At 41.8% G+C, this 20,664-nt stretch overlaps 1 protein-coding gene across 1 annotated transcript in view; it reads right to left on the minus strand.

Moving 5' to 3' along the window:
• LOC5564969 (protein cramped) overlaps nucleotides 1–20,664 on the minus strand; it is a 51,054-nt gene that overhangs the window by 2,059 nt on the left and 28,331 nt on the right. The window contains exons 2-3 of the mRNA XM_021855038.1: nucleotides 17,481–19,828; nucleotides 17,308–17,415 (exon numbers count right to left, since the gene is read on the minus strand). Coding sequence (XP_021710730.1) covers nucleotides 17,308–17,415; nucleotides 17,481–19,826 — 2,454 coding nt within the window. The 5' untranslated portion in view covers nucleotides 19,827–19,828. The remainder of the gene's footprint in view (nucleotides 1–17,307; nucleotides 17,416–17,480; nucleotides 19,829–20,664) is intronic.

Here is a 20,664-nt window from a genome sequence, read left to right on the forward strand (position 1 = left end):
CTTGTCATAGCAACAGTAGACCAACTGCCATATAAGCCTTTAAACAAGAAACATCAAGCTTTCAATAGGTTATGGGTCCAGTCTCGCCCACTGGAGAAAATTAAAACAACCGAATTGAAATGTCCTGAAAAATCACGAAGCAGCCGATATGGAGACGTTTTGACGTTGGATAACGTCTAACGGCAATATACTGGGGTACAATTTCGAAAAACGAAAATCGTTCGCGTCACGAAAAGTGGCTAGATTTTGACTGCTAATAACATACTAACGCCCTGATAGATTTTCGAGATTATTACACCAATCTATTGGAAATCTTCCAACGAATCGAATCCAATATTGATTTCCATGACAAAACTATTGATAAATGGGTGAATATCGAGGCATGTCTTATTTTCCATAGAAAAGCACATTTCTCTTGCTGTTACATAAGGTTTTGCCGTTTTGAAGTTTACATGTACCGTAATTACGGGTGAAACTGATCATTTTTCACGATTTTTCATGTCTGTTTTCAATAATGTTGAAAATGCCAAAGAACTGAATGCAGGAAAACAAGTCTAACGGTCAGCCTCTTTGGCTCATGTGCCAAAAATTTTGACAAATGTGTTTGTAGTGCTAAAAATCATCCCTTAAATAAAAAATCGGGGAATCCCATTTCGGGGTGAAATTGATCACTTGTCAATGCGATTATAGTTATTTTTTTAAACGACTCTGCATAATGAATATGAGCTTCCTGAATCCGAATATGCTTGCTGAATTCTTAAAAATGCAATATTTAAAGAAATAATGAATAGTTTATTTCAAGAATTGCAATGTAAACGCCTAAATGTAGGCAATTTCCTAAGGAAATCCCTGATACCTTACAAAAATTTTATTATTTCAACCGTATGAGCTAATTTGTACGAGTTTATAAGATGAAATCGGACTCGGGGATATATTTTAAGCATCCTTACAAACTTTACTTACTTTGCATAATGCCGTTGTCGTCGTCGCTATCTACATGTAAATGCATGTTAGAGCGATCAGAGTATCAACTTGTCAAACAAAGAACTAAAACTAATCAGCAGTAGATTTGTTGATGTTTTGATTTGATAAAAACAATTGCCGATCGAATCGAAATACGCACCCGACCCGAGCGACGGGAAACTAGGTAAAACTTTGTTTGTCATTTATCTCCGTTGAAAACTTTTTTTTTTTTTTTTTATTAAGGCACTCCGTGCTCGTGGCCACTGCTGTGCCGGAATCAGTTTTATCTGTATCTTCCTTACCGATACAGTTCTATTTTTAACTAATCTATATTTACATCTGCTTTCACTCTCTTCTGCTCTTTTGCTCTCACACCGAGCAGGTAGGAGAGTGCTCTGCTGTTGGTCCAATCGATTTCCATAAGCCATAGTCCATTACTCTTGCGGTGGTTCGTTTTGCCGTGTTCCTGAGTTGTTTGAGGCTAGCTGCCTGCGAAGTGGGTCAATTTGTCTCAGTCACCATCTGATACTGACGGAGGATGGATGTGCTCCACTATGCACGGTCCTCCGTGCGGCGTCTTCTGGTGGCTGGACGGGTTATTTTTTGGAGGGGCTGGGAATTGAATCCATGACCTTCCGCTTATGAAGCGAAAGCGTAACCTCAAGGCTACGGACCCCCCTTCCGTTGAAAACTAATCAACAAAAAATATGATTGATAAATAAATAAATTAATTAATCAATTAATAGTAATAGATGAAATTGGTTGTAATAGTAGTTATAGATGCAGGTTGTAACTCTTTTACGTCGAATGCATTGTTGTGACCCTGAAAAAGGTCGTTTTGTTTGAAACGGTGCTGCAATTCAATTTAAGCGCGTTCTCCACGGATACGACGAGTCAGTTGGATGTCCTTCGGCATGATGCTGACACGCTTGGCATGGATCGCGCACAGATTGGTATCCTAAAACAAACCTATCAGTTAGGCCACTCGCTTCCTACAGGACCATACCGGCCGAGCTCTGGAATCGCAGATTTGCCTCTACATTTCCCCTAATACCACGACGAAGCAGAAGAAATCCTTTAGGTGCGGAACTTCTTCGAGTATCGAAAGGAGATCATGCCAATCATCGTGACTGGCAACTTTAAGTTAAAGTTAACAAATTACATTACATCCAATACAACTTGAAAAAGAATGCATCTTTGTTTTGGTCATTCGTCCGAGCACAGAAGTCATTAAAACGCACTCCATCCAACGTCGAATACAACGGACAAACAGCAAGCTCAGTCTTTTTTTCGTGATCTGGGTTTAATAATGGATAGCAAACCATTTTATGTTTTTATTCGTGCTTTCAACACTATATTTCATGTGTTTGGCTTTGATATAAGTAAAAATGTATTTGTTAGTAGGATTAAGAATATAGTCTAGAATAGCATAGTCTTGACGGCTAAGGCCGAAGCAGAGTTGCTTAATATCAACCATATCAGCTGATGGCTGATGGTCTAAAACTATCAATATCACTTGCAAGCTATCAATATCAATTTGATTTGACAACCAACAGCAGTGATGCGACATCGCACGTTTTTTTTTTTTTTACAAGGGGGAAATCTGCAAACAGATCCCCTGAGAAGATAACTCAGGGAATGCGGGGATGACGCACCAACGACGACCCGCTAAAACCAGCCTATGCACTGTGCATGAGCAATTCATTTAGAATTGCTCAAGTGGTGAACAGTGCATCGACATGACCCTTGGACTCAGACCCTCATCTCCCCGGAACCACCTTACGGTATTTCTTCGGGAAGGGACCAGTGCATATAGCACAACACGTGTAGCAGAAGTAGCCTAGGCAAACTGCTTCTCCTAGCCGACTTAAACAATGTTACAAGGGACCAGCCTCGGCAGGGCTAATCCTCTGCAGCCAACTCTTGGTCGGCGCGCCATAGACGCTGCAATTCTAACATAATGTGAGTGACAGCCGTAGTTACTGCATTCCAGCACTCGGCATCCGCACACATTCTCTCTATAATATTGTCGGGGGACGTGTCCCCTCCGCATGTAGTGAGCATGCGACCTCTCACAACAATGAAACGGGGTCAATCGAACACGACATGCTCCGCTGTTTCCTCTACACCAGCACAATTGGGGCACGCAGGAGATTCTGAGTGCCCGAACCTATGCAGGTACTGTCTATAGCAACCATGTCCTGACAGAAACTGCGTCAGGTGGAAGTTCACTTCCCCATGGCTTCTACCATACCAATCTGACACATTTGGTATTAGTCGATGGGTCCATCTACCCTTAGTGGAGTTATCCCATTCCTGCTGCCAGCTTCTGAGCGTTTCCTCTTTACACGTGTCGCGGACTCCTCTGGTACCCCTTTGGTTGAAGCATTGAACATCTTCCTTGATGATGAGCCCGATGGGCGTCATCCCGGCTATGATGCACACGGCCTCTTTAGATACCGTCCGGTATGCACTTGCTACTCTTAAGCACATTATCCTGTACGTGCTTTCCAACCGCTTTAGGTTTCTGTTCGTTCTAAGCGCTTTTGACCAGATTGGTCCTCCATACCTTAGTATGGATAGCGCCACGCTTGCCAGCAGTTTGCGTTTGCTGGCAATTACAGCAGAGCTGTTAGACATCATCCTCGAAAGCGCCGCTATAGCCGTAGATGCCCTTTTACAGGCATATTCAACGTGGCTAGCGAAGCTCAGCTTGTCATCGATCATTACCCCAAGATGCCTAAGGGATCGCTTGGACTCTATGGTGCAATCACCTACCGAGATAAGCGCCCGTTGCTCGGACTTGCGGTTGTTGACCACCACCACCTCAGTCTTGTGACGGGCCAGTCCTAGTTTCCTAGACTTCATCCATTCCTCAACCAGGGAAATAGAGTGCGCTGCTGTCAACTCTACTTCCTCCATCGATTCACCATAGACCACTAGGGTAATATCATCGGCGAAGCCAACAATCTTAACACCCGTCGGAAGGGGCAGCCTCAGTACGTCATCGTACATCGCATTCCATAACAGCGGGCCCAGGATTGAACCTTGAGGTACTCCCGCGGTAATTCGAACGCTTTTCTGCCCCTCCTCTGTGTCATACAGTAGAATCCTACCATCAAAATAGCTTTCTAGAAGCTTACACAACTGCACCGGTACCTTGAGGCGGTGAAGCGCGTGTGCTATTGCTTCCCAGCTTGCGCTGTTGAACGCATTCTTCACATCCAGAGTGACAACCGCGCAGTAACGGATGCCGCTCCTTTTATGCTCGATTGCCACCTCAGCTGTTTGAACGACCGACTGGATGGCGTCCAGAGTAGATTTACCTTTTCTGAATCCAAACTGGTTGTTGGACAGGCCGTCCGCACTCTCCGTATACGGTACTAGTCTGTTGAGAATCAACCTCTCCAATAACTTGCCCGTCGTATCTAGTAGACAGATAGGTCTATACGCCGACGGGTCACCTGGTGGTTTCCCCGCCTTTGGTAGTAGCACCAATTTCTGTCGCTTCCATACATCCGGGAAGATTCCTTGATCAATGCAGCGTTGCATCGTGGTTCTGAACATGTCCGGATCCGTGTTCACTGCCGCTTTTAAGGCAACATTCGGGATACCATCGGGTCCCGGTGCCTTGTTTGACGCGAATGATTTCACGACTTCTGTCAGCTCTTCGTTCGTCACTCTCGCCACTTCTTCTTCTTCATCTGCCGCATACGGCGCTGGGGGCCATGGGCTTATGGGATGGTGCGGGAAGAGTACATCGATTATCGATCGCAGCAACTCGGGCGATTTCTCTTGGGGCGCTATGGCTCCTTTGGTCTTAGCCATTACCACTCTGTAGGCGTCACCCCATGGACTAGAATTGGCACTCTCGCATAGACTTTCAAAGCATGCCCGTTTTCGACTCTTGATTTCCTTTTTGAGAGCCAACTTTGCCTCTCTGAATGCTGCACCGCGTTCCTCTCTTTGTGCTTCTGTGCGTGCGCGTTGCATTCTTCGTCTAGCCCGAAGGCAGATTGCTCGAAGATTTGCAATTGATTCGCACCACCAATACACTGGCGGCCTGTTCTCTCTAGGAGGGGCTTTTCTCGGCATGGAAGCATCACACGCTCGTGATATCATAGCAACTAGCTCTTCACCGTTTAGGTCCAGAGTGTTTCGTTCGCGCCTCAGGGCTTCAGTGAATACTTCGCCGTCGAAGCGCGCTGTTTTCCATCCTCGGGCTTGGGTCGAGTTACATCGCGCTGCCTTCTGCCCGCCTGGTATTATACTATAGCGAATCGATTGATGATCGCTATGAGTATAACCGTCATCAACGCGCCAGTTCATGGTACCTAAAAGGTTAGGACTACAAAACGTCACGTCGATGATCGATTCTGCACCATTTCTGCGGAAGGTACTCACTGTACCCACATTTGCCAGCTCTACATTTAATGCGGCCAGGGATTCCAACAATAGCTGGCCTCTTTGATTGGTGCAGCGGCTACCCCACACCACTGCCCATGCATTAAAGTCGCCAGCTATCACTACTGGCTTCCGATTAGCTAGTTCGGCCATCATCCTGTCAACCATGTGGGAAAATTCCTCAATCGACCACCTTAGGGGCGCGTAACAACTGCAATAGAACACGCCGTTGATTTTTGCTATCGCAAAACCGTCATTTGAGCTAGAGACTACTTCTTGGATTGGGTATCGTCCTGTCGTCCCTATAGCTGCTAGCTGTTGAGACCTATCCGCCACCCAGTTCCCGTTGTTGGCTGGTATGCGGTATGGGTCCGATAATAACACCACGTCAGTCTTGGTTTCCGAGACTGACTGCCAAAGCAGCTGCTGGGCTGCATCACAGTGGTTTAAATTTAACTGTGTTACTTCCGTTTTGGCTGCTTTGATACTCCGCTTGTGCCCGGACATTTGGGTCCGCCCGTTAAGTGTCCGTTGTCTGCTCTGTCGACACATATTAGGCACTTAGCGATTTGCTTACAATCGCTTGCCCTATGGCGCCGCATTTTCTGCACATCTTACTTCTGTCGGGACCATTGCAATTCCACGACTTATGGCCCTTCCCGAAACACTTGAAGCAAACTTCAGGAGGCTGTTGTATGCTCAGCCGGCAAACCGACCAGCCTACCTTGAGTATGCCCAAGTTCTTCGCTTTGTTGGCCTCTGCGACCGGCAGCCTGATCGCCGCCACCTGGGTGCCCTGCGGGCCCTTTCTAAGGTGGATGGCCTTACTGGCTACGTCGATGTCACACTGCTCTTTGAGGGCAGCCGAGACCTCCGCTGCATCGGTGACCTCATCCAGATTTTTACACTGGAGAGTCGCTGCGACATCGCACTGGAGAGAGTGCGACATCGCACTCTAGATCATAATCATTGCAGAATGAGTGATCACGTGGTAATTATCCATGCTATTAATGTTTTTCAGTGACCAACATATAGTTTCAATCTATCTGAAACACTGTCAAAAATATCGTACTAATAAATTGCCATTTTGACTGCTTAATTTAAGGTTAAACTTAACCCATCAGTGACATCCATAGTCTATCGCCATCAATGCACTGGTGATGGAGTAGACAGCATGATGTTGATGTGATATGGAATGATCCGATTTGTATCGCAGTCGACCTGTACAAATCAGCAAATTTAAAGCATTGATAGTGACAGCGAGCAACTCTGGGCCGAAGACGAAGAATAAATAAAATAAATAAATCTTCCAGTTAGAAGGAAATATGCCGCTCGAGAGTGACGAACTAAATAAAAAAAACAAGGGGGATCAACAAGCCGGCGATGTGTTTCTTTAGGAGTATGAACGGAACTCCATCAGGTCCAGAATTGTTGGACGCTTTCAATTGCGTTGCTGCTTTTGAGATCATTCCAACGTCTATTTCGATTGCACCTAATGCTTGGTTGTTCAAAGGAACATTTCTGGCTGCATGTGAAACTTCATGGCTGCTGAAAACCATGGAGAACTTCTCTGCGAATAGCTGGCAAATTTCCTGAGTAGAGGAACCCGTTCTACATTGAAAATAGCAGCCCGTACTTCTTCCGCCCAAGGGGCCCAGATAGCCGTAGCGGTAAACGCGCAGCTATTCAGTTTGGCCATGCTGAGGGTCGTGGGTTCGAATCCCGCTCGTCGAGGATCTTTTCGTAATGGAAATTTTCTCGATTCCCATGGCATAGAGTATCTTCGTACCTGCCATACGATATACACATGCAAAAATAGTCATTCGGCAAAGAAAGCTCTCAGTTAATAACTGTGGAAGTGCTCATAAGAACACTAATCTGAGAAGCAGACTTTGTCCCAGTTGGGACTTAACGCCAAAAACTCTGTAATTTTTGAACTTGTTTAAATTTTGGTTCAATATTCCTACACGTCTTTGTGTTACTTTTAAACAATATAATGTGAAGTGATAATCATGAAAAATCATAATCCAAATCTTTAATAGAACGATTTTTTGATGGACTATGTGTACTTGGTCCACTCTGACTGAACTAAAGACCACCGTTCAGTGAGTTGGTTCACTCTGACTGAACAATTTCTTAGAAAATAACAATCATTTAATACTTGCATGGTCAAATTGGGTGCATATCTCTAAGATGAACAGATTATCAAGACCCTTCGACCCCAGTATCGTAAATTCTTAAATAATCCATATAGTAAATACCGAAATCAGTGGCATTACGATAGCTTGAAAATTAAGGTTTCGCAGGGTCAGAGCATTGAAGACCAGAAATATTCAAATACGCGTTCAGTCAGAGTGGACCAAGTGAAAATCTTGAGTACCGACCAAAATATGCTGGTCCAATAAACGGGTCCTAGGACATGCCATACATACACCATAGTACTACCATAAACTTCTATCGAACTCTAACATTTAGTAAAAAAAATGCAATAATCAAACATTTTATTGCTTTTTAACACTTGGTCCGCTCTGTCTGCACAGAATTTGTTGTAATTTCTGACCACCCATCCGAATATGGTAAATGGTCAAAAATTAAAATCAAATGCATCGAATTAAGTAATATTTATGAATTTCTACTGATGGATAAGTAGAAGAATGATTCGATGTCGAAAATTTTGACAAATCTCCTAAAATGTTTTTCATTTCCTCGCATTCCTCATCGCACTGATCATTTTCGCTGTTATGGTAATTAGCACTTGGTCCACTCTGACTGCACACTTTTATCGATTTTTATTGATCATCCAAAGTAAATTTATTACATATCTCTTGCAGTTTACAGCATTCTTCAAATCTGATCAAAGTGTAAGTGTAATCGATTTTTATTGATCATCCAAAGTAAATTTATTACATATCTCTTGCAGTTTACAGCATTCTTCAAATCTGATCAAAGTGTAACGTAGGTAAGGTAATTTCGCATCTAACGAGAGAATAATCCAATTTTTCCAAGTTTTGTACTTGGTCCCCTCTGACTTAACGGCGACCAATTTAAGCATTGTGTATTTTTTTATTGTGCAGAAAATCGCTGAACAAATTGATTTATAGCAATGAATATTCATTACTGTCATTTTAGGCAAAAATTCTACTAATAAAACGAGTTGAAGAAAATGAGGCTTTTATTTCACCAAAAGCTTTTGAGCCCTTTCGATTTATGCCCATAGACGCCGACCGACGCTGATGAGGCCTGTGAGTTGACGCCTTTGTTTACTCTAAAATGTGTTGAGGCCTTCTAGTTGTGGCTTGTTTTTTTCATCATCTTCAGATGTGGCCTTTTGAAAATCATTAAAAATTGATGATGAAATAAGAAAATAGAAGCGTAGAAGAGTGTTAAGTGGTGAAGTAAGGTACATGGAGATCCCTACAAAAAGAGAATATTTGTGCGGTCGATGAAATGTGTGATTGATTGAATCCTTCGTCATCCATGAACATTATGTATGTGCTACGCGAGTATATCGTCGAGAAAATGTACGGAAATATTGGTTAAATTGAAATAATATTGCAATTGAACGTTATTTATCATGCAATTGAAACCAAATCGTGTTTTTGTTGATAAATTGTGAAGTACAGACAGGCTGACACAGGTTTTATTTGGTAAAATGATACAAAATACAGTAGTATAACCTGCATCTACTTAGTGAATTTGGAACGTTTTTCGCAATCTACATTGCAATTTTGATGTTTGTTTAATGATAATGATATGAGCTACCTTCTATTGGAGCAAGGTATCCACCGGTAGCAATGGTCTATTCCAACAAAACAATTTGTTCAAGACTGTATAACTCTTTATGTTCAATCATACTCCTGTTTGAAGGGTCAAAAACGAATGCGGACCCGTAAGCAGATACACTTACACGAAACCCGCAGGGAAAAAAGAATCTCCTTCCAAAAGTAAGTTCACACAAACAGTCGTACAATCAAGCCCTTGCTTGCCAGAAAGACCCAATAGATGGGGCGAAGAGCCCGCCCTTTTTCCACGAAATGTTAGCGATAGGAAGTTGACAGTTTCACTCTTTCTATCCATCTCGTTTCAATCGGGTGCCCTGATGGTCCCACCCAACCCAAATGCATATATTAGAAATATAATCAATAAAATAATGTATGTATTATGAATAAAATAAGTATATGTGGTAGAATGTGGAAATATCTCACCAAATTAGCTGGAACCGTTGAAAGCTGCTCTCCGGTTTGTTAATAGTGAGCCAAAATGTTCAAGTCAAGTCGTTGTATTTGCTACGACTTCCAAATTAAATGGCACTTCTCATTAATGTTTCCTAATGAGGCATATCTTCACTATCTTCTAAAGGCTGATACTCCAATCTCACGCACAACTAACACTATGCTTGCGGATTTGCTCAAAGCTTCATTTACATTTCACATTTATTTATTTTTTTCATTAAACAGCAACTGCAAATCGCGCCTGCCCTTCCAGTCCTGTAGCAATTCTTTTCCAGAAAAATTTACAATAACGATAATTCTCTCGCTTCGATAGACTGCATTACTCCGCCCACAGTACGCATGAATCCACACATACTGAGTATTGACCCTCAGTAGGGTGCTTTTTGCTGCATATCATTGCTATCACTACCACATTTCTAATACAACCAAAATGCACTACACGCTCACTATCCCATACCCGCTGTCCTAAAAATGCACGCATCACTTTTACATCATGCAATTTTGATGTTTGTTTAATAGGCCTCAACTCGGTTTCCGTCAGATATAGAAATGAGGCCTTTTTGAGAAAAGGCCGCATTTGCGATGAGATGGGGCCTTCTAGAAAAATGTTATTTTTTCAACTTTTATGCATATTTTTAAAGGATTATTGTATGTTTTAGTAAGAATAGCCTCTTATACACTAAAATCAGCAGAAAACCGATTTGTTTACATTTTGGATTTGAGGCCTTTTCAATTGTTGGAGGAAGTCGCGAAACTTGATGCACTCTTTTTGGGACGTGCCTCAATGGTATATGGTATATGCCAAGACATATGAAGAGGTTAAAGCAGCAGTATCAACTTTGTTACGATCCAGAACATTATCCCAGTCAATGCTGCTCAACACTTCCATAGTATTGGTGGTCGGCCTTCTGGAAATCATGAGATACAGTTGCTGGACGATCGACGCAATTGACGAGGAGGGTTCTATCGACGGAAATAATCAATGGAGGGTGATGAGGGACATTCTTAACTAGTGGGCATGGGGCCACCGAAATGAACCCCTCTACCGACAGCTTCATTTTTTACCGCTAAAAAAATATTCAAATCGCGATAACTTTTTTGTTTCTCTTTATTTTTGCACCATTTTTTCACAAGCTCTCAAAAAACTCTTCTAGTTTTAGAATATGTGTCGATATTTATCATTGGTCATCTGAATCCGAAGTTATTCCAAAATTCCTTGGGGGACCGACGCGTAACCATAACCCACGTAAATATCTCAGGCTACAGAATTTTCATCGTATTCGGATATTCACTCCTCGGAATAATACATTATTGCGAGTATGTTGTGAAAAAATGAAGTATTTTGGTGCAGCCGTCTTTTAGTAATGAGCATTTATGTTCCTGGCACCACCCTGGACAAATAAAGATCTTGAAAACTCTAAAAACCTCATATCGTAATTTTTCGATTTCTCCAAGAATACTGAATTTGTATGATTTTTCAGAGTAGCTCCTTCTTACCTGGCATTATATAGCACACATTTTATATTTTTGATAAATTGACCAAAAACAAAATGGCCGCCAAATACATTTTATATGGAGAATGTCGGACCCCCAAGGAACATTGGAATATCTTCAAAACTAGATAGTCAATGATTAATATCGACATGTATCCTTAGACTTGAAGAGTTTTTTGAGGTCTTGTGAAAAAATGGTGCAATGCATTTAAATCGTCAATCAAAGTAGACGTGTTTTTTATTCGCTGAAACCCGCGCGCGACTCGATTTTGTTTTAATTATTCTATTTTTTGCGTACGTCATGAACTGCGAAATTTGTGCTTTGGACGCTTCTGCCGACTCGGTATTGTGGACATGTGCGGGGTGTCCACGTAAATTCCACGCCGCGTGTATCGGTGTTACGGTGCAGCGGAGTTCATTGAGGAGGAAAGATAGAAAATTGATTGACTTCACCTCATATGTTTTGCCTTGCTGTGAGTCTTGCCAAGAACTCGTACAAGCAAAATTGGACATAAAAAAGCTGAATGAAGAGCATAAACTTCTAACAGAGCAGCTCCATGCTAATACAGAAGTGTTGCATCGCTTCAATTTAAATAATGAAAAACCAAGCATAATCAACGAAGCTTTTGAAGGACTTGAGATTCTGATGTCTGCAATAAAAAATGAGCTGGCTATTATTAACAAGTCAAGTAGCTTGGCTGGAAGCGTTGCAACTATAAAAAATCACATAACGACGGTTCTTGACATAGTTGCCCAGAAAAACAATGATTATTTGACAAATACGTTAACATCATTTAAGTCCGATGTATCCACTGAGCTGCGGAACATAAATGACGATCTATGTCAAATAAATCAGCTGCAATTGGACATGGCCGCCACAACGTCTGCAAGTATGAACCCAAATTTATTTGTGGATATTGTCGACGAGCTGAAAGCATGGTCAGCAAACATATTGTCTACAAAAAGCATTGAACCGTTGACACATGAGGCGTATCCTAGTTTAGAAGTTGAAATGGAAAAGTCCGAAGATACTTCAGGATGGCGTTTATTAGGTGACAAAAAAATATGGAAGGCCGATTGGACTTCATATGATGCGCGCAAAATGCATCGCGAGCGGCAGCAAAAACTGGCTGAAAAGGCCAAGCAAAAACGTAAAAGGCGAAACAGATTGCCACAAAACACACAACAACCCGCAAGGACTAAATATATGAATAAAAGTCACCCGCGTCCAACCACCGCTAATGGAAGAAACTACAATGAGCCGAGCTACAACAGATGTTCCATCATCCATCAGAGAAATACCAGTAGGAACTGTTACAACCGTAGCAATACTAATGCCGCAGGAGATATTGACTTCAGAACAAATACTCCTCTTCTAGACATAGAATTACTAGCAGTAGCGAAGGAAAGATTTTCGAGACCACCTCCCACTTCGTATCGTCCAACCATAGCATTCCAGAGAGGAGAAGTGCTGAACCCGTACCCTAGCGACAGACAACCGAATACGCCACACCGAACAAATGCCGCACCAGCACGTTTGAATGGAAGGTGCTCCTGCCAGTGTTTTTGCCTGAATTGACGCACTTCACAGAGGAAGGTAATATTAGTATCTTAACACGCAATGAATGTATTGCTAATAATTTAGGCTATGACGAAGGCTCAAATGACTGCGGCAACCATTCGAGTTGTGATAGGAATTGTATAAATTTAAATGATGAACACTTAAATGAATCTGATAATGCAAGGCATGATGTAGACCTTCCAAAAGCTTCCGAGGCTCTTGTTTATTGTCAGAATTTCAATCGTATGAGAGGATCTTCAAAAATCAAGCAAATCCATAAAAACATATTAGCGTCATCTTTTTCGATCATATTAGGCACAGAAACAAGTTGGGACGAATCCATAAAAAGCGAAGAAGTTTTCGGATGTGATTATAACGTTTTTAGAGACGATCGCGATTTTCTTATGTCACAAAGAATATCAGGAGGAGGGGTCCTCATTGCAGTCTCTTCAAAATTTAATTCTGAAATTATTTGTTCTTCGAAATTCAAAGAGTTTGAACATGTTTGGGTGAAAGTAAATATAGAAAACGAAAAACATGTATTTGCATCAGTGTACTTTCCACCTGATCATGCCAACAAACATGCCTACGACTCCTTTTTCAAAAATGCTGAAGATATCATATCTGGTCTTCCCCCTGAGGTGAAAGTACACATATATGGTGACTTCAACCAACGCAATGCTGACTTCATTCCTGATTTTGAAAATGAGGGCATCATGCTTCCAGTGGTCGGGGAAAATGAAACGTTACAATTAATTTTCGACAAAATTGCAATTTTGGGCTTGAACCAAATTAATCATGTAAAAAATCGGCAAAATTGTTACCTTGACTTTCTATTGACAAACATCCAAGAAGATTTCTACGTTACTGAAAGTATTGCACCCTTGTGGAAAAATGAAGCATTTCATACAGCACTGGAATACTCATTATTTATTCACAATAACTGCAGACCCACAGTGTGCGAATATGAGGATATCTATGAATACGATAATGCAAATTATGAAAACATAAAAAATAGAATAAACTTAATTGACTGGCAATCACTGATCAGAGAAGAAAATAATGTCGAAAAAGCTGTTGATATATTTTACAGTTTACTAATGGAAATTATTCGTGAAGAGGTACCTCTGAAAAGGAAAAAACTTTTTGGTAATTCAAAAAATCCCATCTGGTTCAATAGAAATATCAGGAATTTAAAAAATCGAAAGCAAAAGGCTCACAAAATTTATAAAAAACATGGAAGTGATGATAATATGCAGAAATACCTGGACTTATGTGAACAGTTGAACATTGCTATAAATTCTGCACTTGAAGAGTATAATAGAAAAATTGAGAGCGATATAAAGTCATGCCCAAGAAGTTTCTTTAATTATACTAAAACAAAATTAAAATCAAACAATCTACCATCAAAAATGCAACTGGACGATAAAGACGCTAACAACCCGGAAGAAATTTGCCACCTCTTTTCAACGTTTTTCCAAGAAATCTATACGACATTTTCAGAAGAGGATCGGGACCAAAATTATTTTTCATTCTTCCCTGCCCCCTCAAATGATATTAGTGTGCACCAGATAAGTGTACAAGACATCTTATCAGGCTTGAAAGGATTGGATGCCACAAAAAGTGCAGGACCTGATGAAATCCCTCCAGTATTTATGAAGAAGCTTGCTGTTGAATTAACATCTCCTTTGTTTTGGCTGTTCAATATGTCACTAAAATCCGGCAAATTTCCTAAAATCTGGAAGAAATCATTCTTAGTACCTATTTACAAATCAGGGAAGAAAACTGATATTCGTAATTATCGTGGAATTGCTATAATTTCCTGTATTCCAAAGCTCTTTGAATCCATTGTTAATAGAAAATTGTTTGGGCAATTAAGGAACAGAATTACAAATGCACAACATGGATTTTTTAAAGGCCGTTCCACTTCTACAAATTTACTAGAATTCACCAATTATACTTTGAATGCTATGGACAATGGTAACTATGTAGAGGCTCTGTATACTGATTTCAGCAAAGCATTTGACCGCATTGATATCTCTATGTTACTCTTCAAGTTAGAAAAAATAGGATTTGATAAACCATCTTTAAACTGGATACAATCATATTTAACAAATCGGCAACAAATAGTGAGATATAATGGTAAAAAATCGAATCCTATCCAAGTTACATCAGGAGTTCCTCAAGGCTCACATCTAGGACCTCTTCTTTTCATATTATATGTAAATGATATTTCCTACATTCTTAAGCATATAAATATTCTTATCTATGCCGACGATATGAAGTTATTCATGGAAATCAAGTATGCTAACGACATTGATATCTATCTGAGTGAAATATCTATTTTTGATGAATGGTGTAGTAAAAGCCTACTTCAGTTAAATGTTAAAAAATGTAATTTAATTACTTTTAGCAGAAAGCGAAACACAGAAGAAACAACTGTAGTTTTAGGAAATCAAATCGTTGAAAAATGCGATAGGGTCAGAGATTTAGGCGTAATTTTAGACTCAAAACTCACTTTTATCGATCATTACAACACCATTATACATAAAGCAACAAATATGCTTGGTTTTATCAAACGCTTTGGTTCTAACTTTAATGATCCATACACTATTAAAACTTTGTACGTCGCTTACGTGAGGTCTATATTAGAATATTGTAGTATTGTATGGTCTCCTTTTATGAAGACGCATGAAGAACGTCTTGAATCAGTTCAAAAGCAATTTCTGTTATATGCTCTTCGTAAATTGGGCTGGACATCCTTCCCTCTTCCATCTTATGAATCAAGATGCATGCTCATTGATATTCAGACATTGAAAAAGCGCCGCGAATTCGCTATGGTTTCATTCGTGAACGATATTGTTTCGCATCGTATTGATTCTCCTAACCTATTAAACAGTTTAAATTTTTATACTCCTTCCCGGCAATTGAGGAATCGTAACTTGTTTTTTATTAATCACCGTCGTACTAATTATGCAAAATTTTCTCCTCTAAACCGAATGATGAGTTTATATAATCAACATTGCGAAACAATAGACTTAACAATGTCGCGTAGTAACCTAAGAATATACTTTAACTCTGTAAGATATAGCAGTATATAGATTTAAGTGTTAACATGTAGTCTACTTTGATTGACGATAATAAATAAATAAAATATTGAGAAACAAAAAAGTTATAGCGATTTGAATATATTTTTAGTAGTAAAAAAATGAAGCTGCTGGTAGTGGGGTTTAAAATGCTTCATTCTGGGTACTGACGAAGCAAAGATCCAAGCTGCATCCGTTTTCATTGACTAAGTGATTTATCTGGGAGAGCATAGCGGCATTAAAGCTGTTCATGACGGATGAACGAAAGTGGCCGCAGGTGGAAACAGCAATTTCAGACATGGATTCAGACGCAAGATGAGGGTCAAGAAGGCGATTGAAGGGTTGAAGAACAACAAGACTGCTGGGAATGATGAGCTCCCGGCCAAGTTTATCAAACACATAAGTGAGCAGCTGCCCGTATCATTCAGAAAATAAAGGATGAAGAACAACTACCTATTTAGTTGGTTGGATAGTCTCATTGCAATTTGTACAGAAAGAGCATCGATTGAAGTGCGCCAATTACTTTAAACAACATAATGCCGCTCGAGAAGTCTTTCGACGGTGGATTCCAAACTGATTTCCTAGAATTTGATGAATAACGAATCAAACCCTAGATAAATTCCGTGTCTCGTCTGTAACCTGCAGACTCATTCTTATATGATATTTTTCTCGGTGAACGAATAAAATAATTGAGTCCCCTTGCTTGACGGTTCGGTCCACTGCAATTGTTCGGCCACCCTCAGATGCATTATTATTAGTCACCACAGCAGAAACTACCTCCTTCTAATCCAGGAGGGATACTATTTATCACATATAAAACACGGGCCCAGATAGCCGTAGCGGTAAACGCGCAGCTATTCAGCACGGCCATGCTGAGGGTCGTGGGTTCGAATCCCGCTGGTCGAGGATCTTTTCGTAAAGGAAGTTTTCTCGATTCCCAGGGCATAGAGTATCTTCGTACCTGCCACACGATATACACATGCAAAAATGGTCAATCGGCAAAGAAAGCTCTCAGTTAATGAATGTGGAAGTGCTCTTAAGAACACTAATCTGGGAAGCAAGCTTCGTCCCAGTTGGGACGTAACGCCAGAAAGAAGAAGAAAACACGACAGACTGCGTTGAACTGATCAAATTGCCCGTATGCCGGAAGTAAAACAAATAAAGATTCAAATAATAACGTTGACAAATAAAGATGATATTCAACAGAGAACTCGGACGAGGCCGTCGACTTCGGGGTAGTAAGTGACTTCACGATGGATTTTTGCAGTTGAGAAGGACCTATGGATGAAAATCCAATGATCATAGCAAAACCCATGATGCATCGCGGTTGTTCTTTATCATGCGACCATAACAACAATAACAAGCCATTGGTCAAGTCCAACAACAAACTCCACTCCGCGAAAAACAAATCGCTATTTGGCTCGTAAATGGCATTATTGATCCGAAGGTATACCGTATATGTATTCCGATGCACGTTAATCGCAACATGTTACAACATCCGACAAACGGTTTGCAGCAATTCTAATCATCCAGCATGGACTGGTTTTCAAAATGCATTTGAAACTTACGTTACAGTTGGCCAGCGTGGCTCCAGAATTCGTCCGGGTTGGCACCATCGGTTGTTTGAACAGCAGTTGATCGTTCAAAATTGCCGCACTGTTCAGCGTATCCGCAATCTGTAATGAAGAGAAAATTTGATGAATCATTTAAACAGCCAATCTATTATCACATGCTGACAAACCTTATTTCGTCGATCGCAAACGTGGCCACACGGACATCGCCGTTTACCCGTTTTTTCATTCAGCTGGGCAATCTGTAGCAGCTGCTTCAAACGCCCACTGAGGCTCATCGTGAAATTATTGCTCAGAACGGGCGTAAAACTTCCCTCGGGATATTGCTGTGCTTGGTCCACTCGATCCGGCTGTAACCCGTCCACCGTATCGCTAGTTTCCGCCGCAACTGCCGCCGCCACTTCAACCTTGGGCTCCTTGGGCATCTCCCACAGATACTCCAAATGAAGCTTATTCTCCTCGCCGAACATTATGTACAAGTCCCCCACCGTAATATCCCCCACGCTCTGAACGGTCCAACCTTCGCGGATCTTCTGAATCGTCTCCTCGGAGATCATCGGACGAAAATGCGAATTGTTTATCCCTCCCGCACCCGCTTTCGAGTCCTTTCGCTTGCTACATTTCTCCCGTGGTTCTTTCCGTTTCACTGTCGTTTTGATGAGATCTTCGTGATTGGCCGTTGGCTCGTTTCCTGCTGGTGCTTCCTCCATTTTTATTTGCTTTGGCTGCTCGTTTTCCGATAGGATTCCGTCATTCGAGTTGTCACCATGCGTCGAATCAGGCTCCTGCTTTATCCTACTGACCCCCGACAATTTCATTAAATCGTCTGATTCCGGACTTTTTAAATCAGGTGTGTCGCCAACAACACCCGTTGGATTACCTTCGCAATCGCTTCCATCGATTTCCTTCGATGTCTCCATCATCTCGCAGGAAGCGTTTGGGGACTTCAACACATCCGACAAACTTGTGACCACACCGCCATCAACCAGCTTCTCCTCCTTAATCTCCTTGGTCTCGGTTTTAACCTTCTTCCCATCGGGACTGTGCTTCTCCGAATTGCTGTCATGTCGTTGCCGTTTCGAGTTTGCTCCCATCTTCTCCTTGACGCTATTCAACTTCTCCGCGCACAACGCCTCCCCTCGAACCTTGGCTCCGATCCTTTGTTCGTAGGAGTTCAAACAAATACTGTAACTGCTCAGAAACTCCGTGAGATTTACCATCGGCCTGTGAATGACCGCGTCTTTCGACGGCGTCAATCGCATGATCTTCAGTCCTTCGTCGTCCGCCGTCTCGACGGCCATCCTAGTGCACAGTTCCAGTTCATGACCCGCTTTCTGGCGAGCTGTCTTCGAAGAAGCCACCATATTGGTGGTCTTCAAGCTCGATACTCTCTCCATCAACCGAACATCCTGATGTCGCCATTTTGCTTGCAGTAGTTGCAGCAACGTCGACACCCTCTTCTGCAGCGTTACCGAGATCCTCACCCGGGGATTCTGCGCCAACGTTTGGACTCGACCCCACGCTGCAACCGTGGCCGGTTTCATGAACACGTCCACACGTGGAGGCAACCGGATTTCCTCCTGCCACTCTTCCAGTTGATTGAGCTTCCTCAGCGCTCGGCAAGACGGAGTCTTAATCCTAATATTCCGACCCTTCTCCCGAATCATAACCGCTCCCTTGTAAACCAGATCCTTCAGTTTGTGGAAGTACTTCTTGTTCTGAAACGGAACCTTCTTCCGCATTTCACCGTAGTTGATCAACCCGTACAATTCCTGTGCTTCCTTCTTCACCTCATCAGAAAAGTGCAAATACTTGCTCACCTTCTGGTTGAACTGATAGTACAGATGCCTAACATCCTTCACCTTGAACACCATATCGTTATTCCCCTCCTTCCGGCGCTTCTTCGTGTTCAAGTAGTTCACAATCCCTTCGAAATCCTTTCCGCACTCGTTCAGTGCTTCGAAGAACAGGTTTTTGTCCTGATTGCCCCAAACCACCCGGACCGGTTTCTGTTGGTTGGGCGTTTTAGACTGACATCCGGCACCGGTCCCCGCCCCACCTTTGCCTCCCGCTGCACCGGTGCCGCCCTCTTTCTTGTCCCCGGGAGGTGGCGTACTGCCCCGAATGGAATCCATTCGCATCTTGTGGATGACCCGGGCGCTGGTCCGCAGGGCATGACCGCACTCGGCGTCACCGCTCGGGTAAAAGGTGGTGACCGATCCGAGCAGTTCCTCCGTCGGAATCTGCTGCAGACTGGGATCGATCAGTTTGTGCGGGAGGGGGGCTTTCGCCGCTGAGTTGCAATGTGATTTTGGAGCAGCGGTGGAGGTTGCAGTAGGCACCGTTTCGATCGGGCATGATGAAACAGGTGGTTGGGCTGGGGATAGATTATCTTCCGGATCATCGGAATCTACGTTCGGTGGAGGTTTCGGATCGACATTTAACGATTTTGAGTCACTTTTGTGGTTTGTGTTGATCAGGTTGTTAACGTTGGCCAACGTAACATAACTGTCCATTTCTGGAAATAAGAAGAAAGAAGAATAGTGTGAGCAAATGGCAAAGCTATATGAAATGTAGTCTTGGTAATTGTGGAATATATAAAACACTTTTGAGAAACAGGCTCTGTTTCAGACGGAATGTAAAGCCAAAAACAATATAAAAGCAGTTAAAATGTGTTTTATGATTTTTAATACCGATAGTCGATTGGCATATACACTTAAATTCGAAAATCGACCTCGGTCACGATAAAAAGAAGCAAGATTTTTTTTTGTATGGTATTCAGTTGGAGCTGCCTGACAGCTTAACTTGTCAAGGCTGAACCCTCGGTCTGGCTTTTGCCAAGTTTCCCCTCTACCAGGACCAATACTCAGACGGACAAGGCTATGGTGCCCACATTAACACTGTTTTTTATTAGTATTGTGACGTGATAGTTTTTGAAAAATACCCATATTCCCTTGCTTCTGAGAAAAGGAAGCATTGTGAAAATCAGATCCTTAAAATTTATTATCTCTTGGATTGTTAGCATCTTCTTAATCATCAAAATTATTCTAGTATAAATTACCTTTAGCTTGTAGGTACTATTGGCATACATTAGCTACTGTCCACTGATCCTCATTAACCTAAAAACCGTCATCAGTAATTTTATCAAAATATTTACTTCATCCAATTATTACTGCTTTCAAACTCGTATTTAAAGAAATCACTCAAAATATACAGTATTGGACAAAACATTTGCAACTTTTTCGATTTTCCATACAAAATGACCAACTTTGGTGAGCTAGATCTCAGTTATTTATGAACCGATTTGAATGAAGTTTTCACAGAACATCAGATATATCTTGAATTTTAACATAT

Source organism: Aedes aegypti, chromosome 1 (assembly GCF_002204515.2).
Source record: "Aedes aegypti strain LVP_AGWG chromosome 1, AaegL5.0 Primary Assembly, whole genome shotgun sequence".
Classification (NCBI taxonomy): Eukaryota; Metazoa; Arthropoda; class Insecta; order Diptera; family Culicidae; genus Aedes; species Aedes aegypti.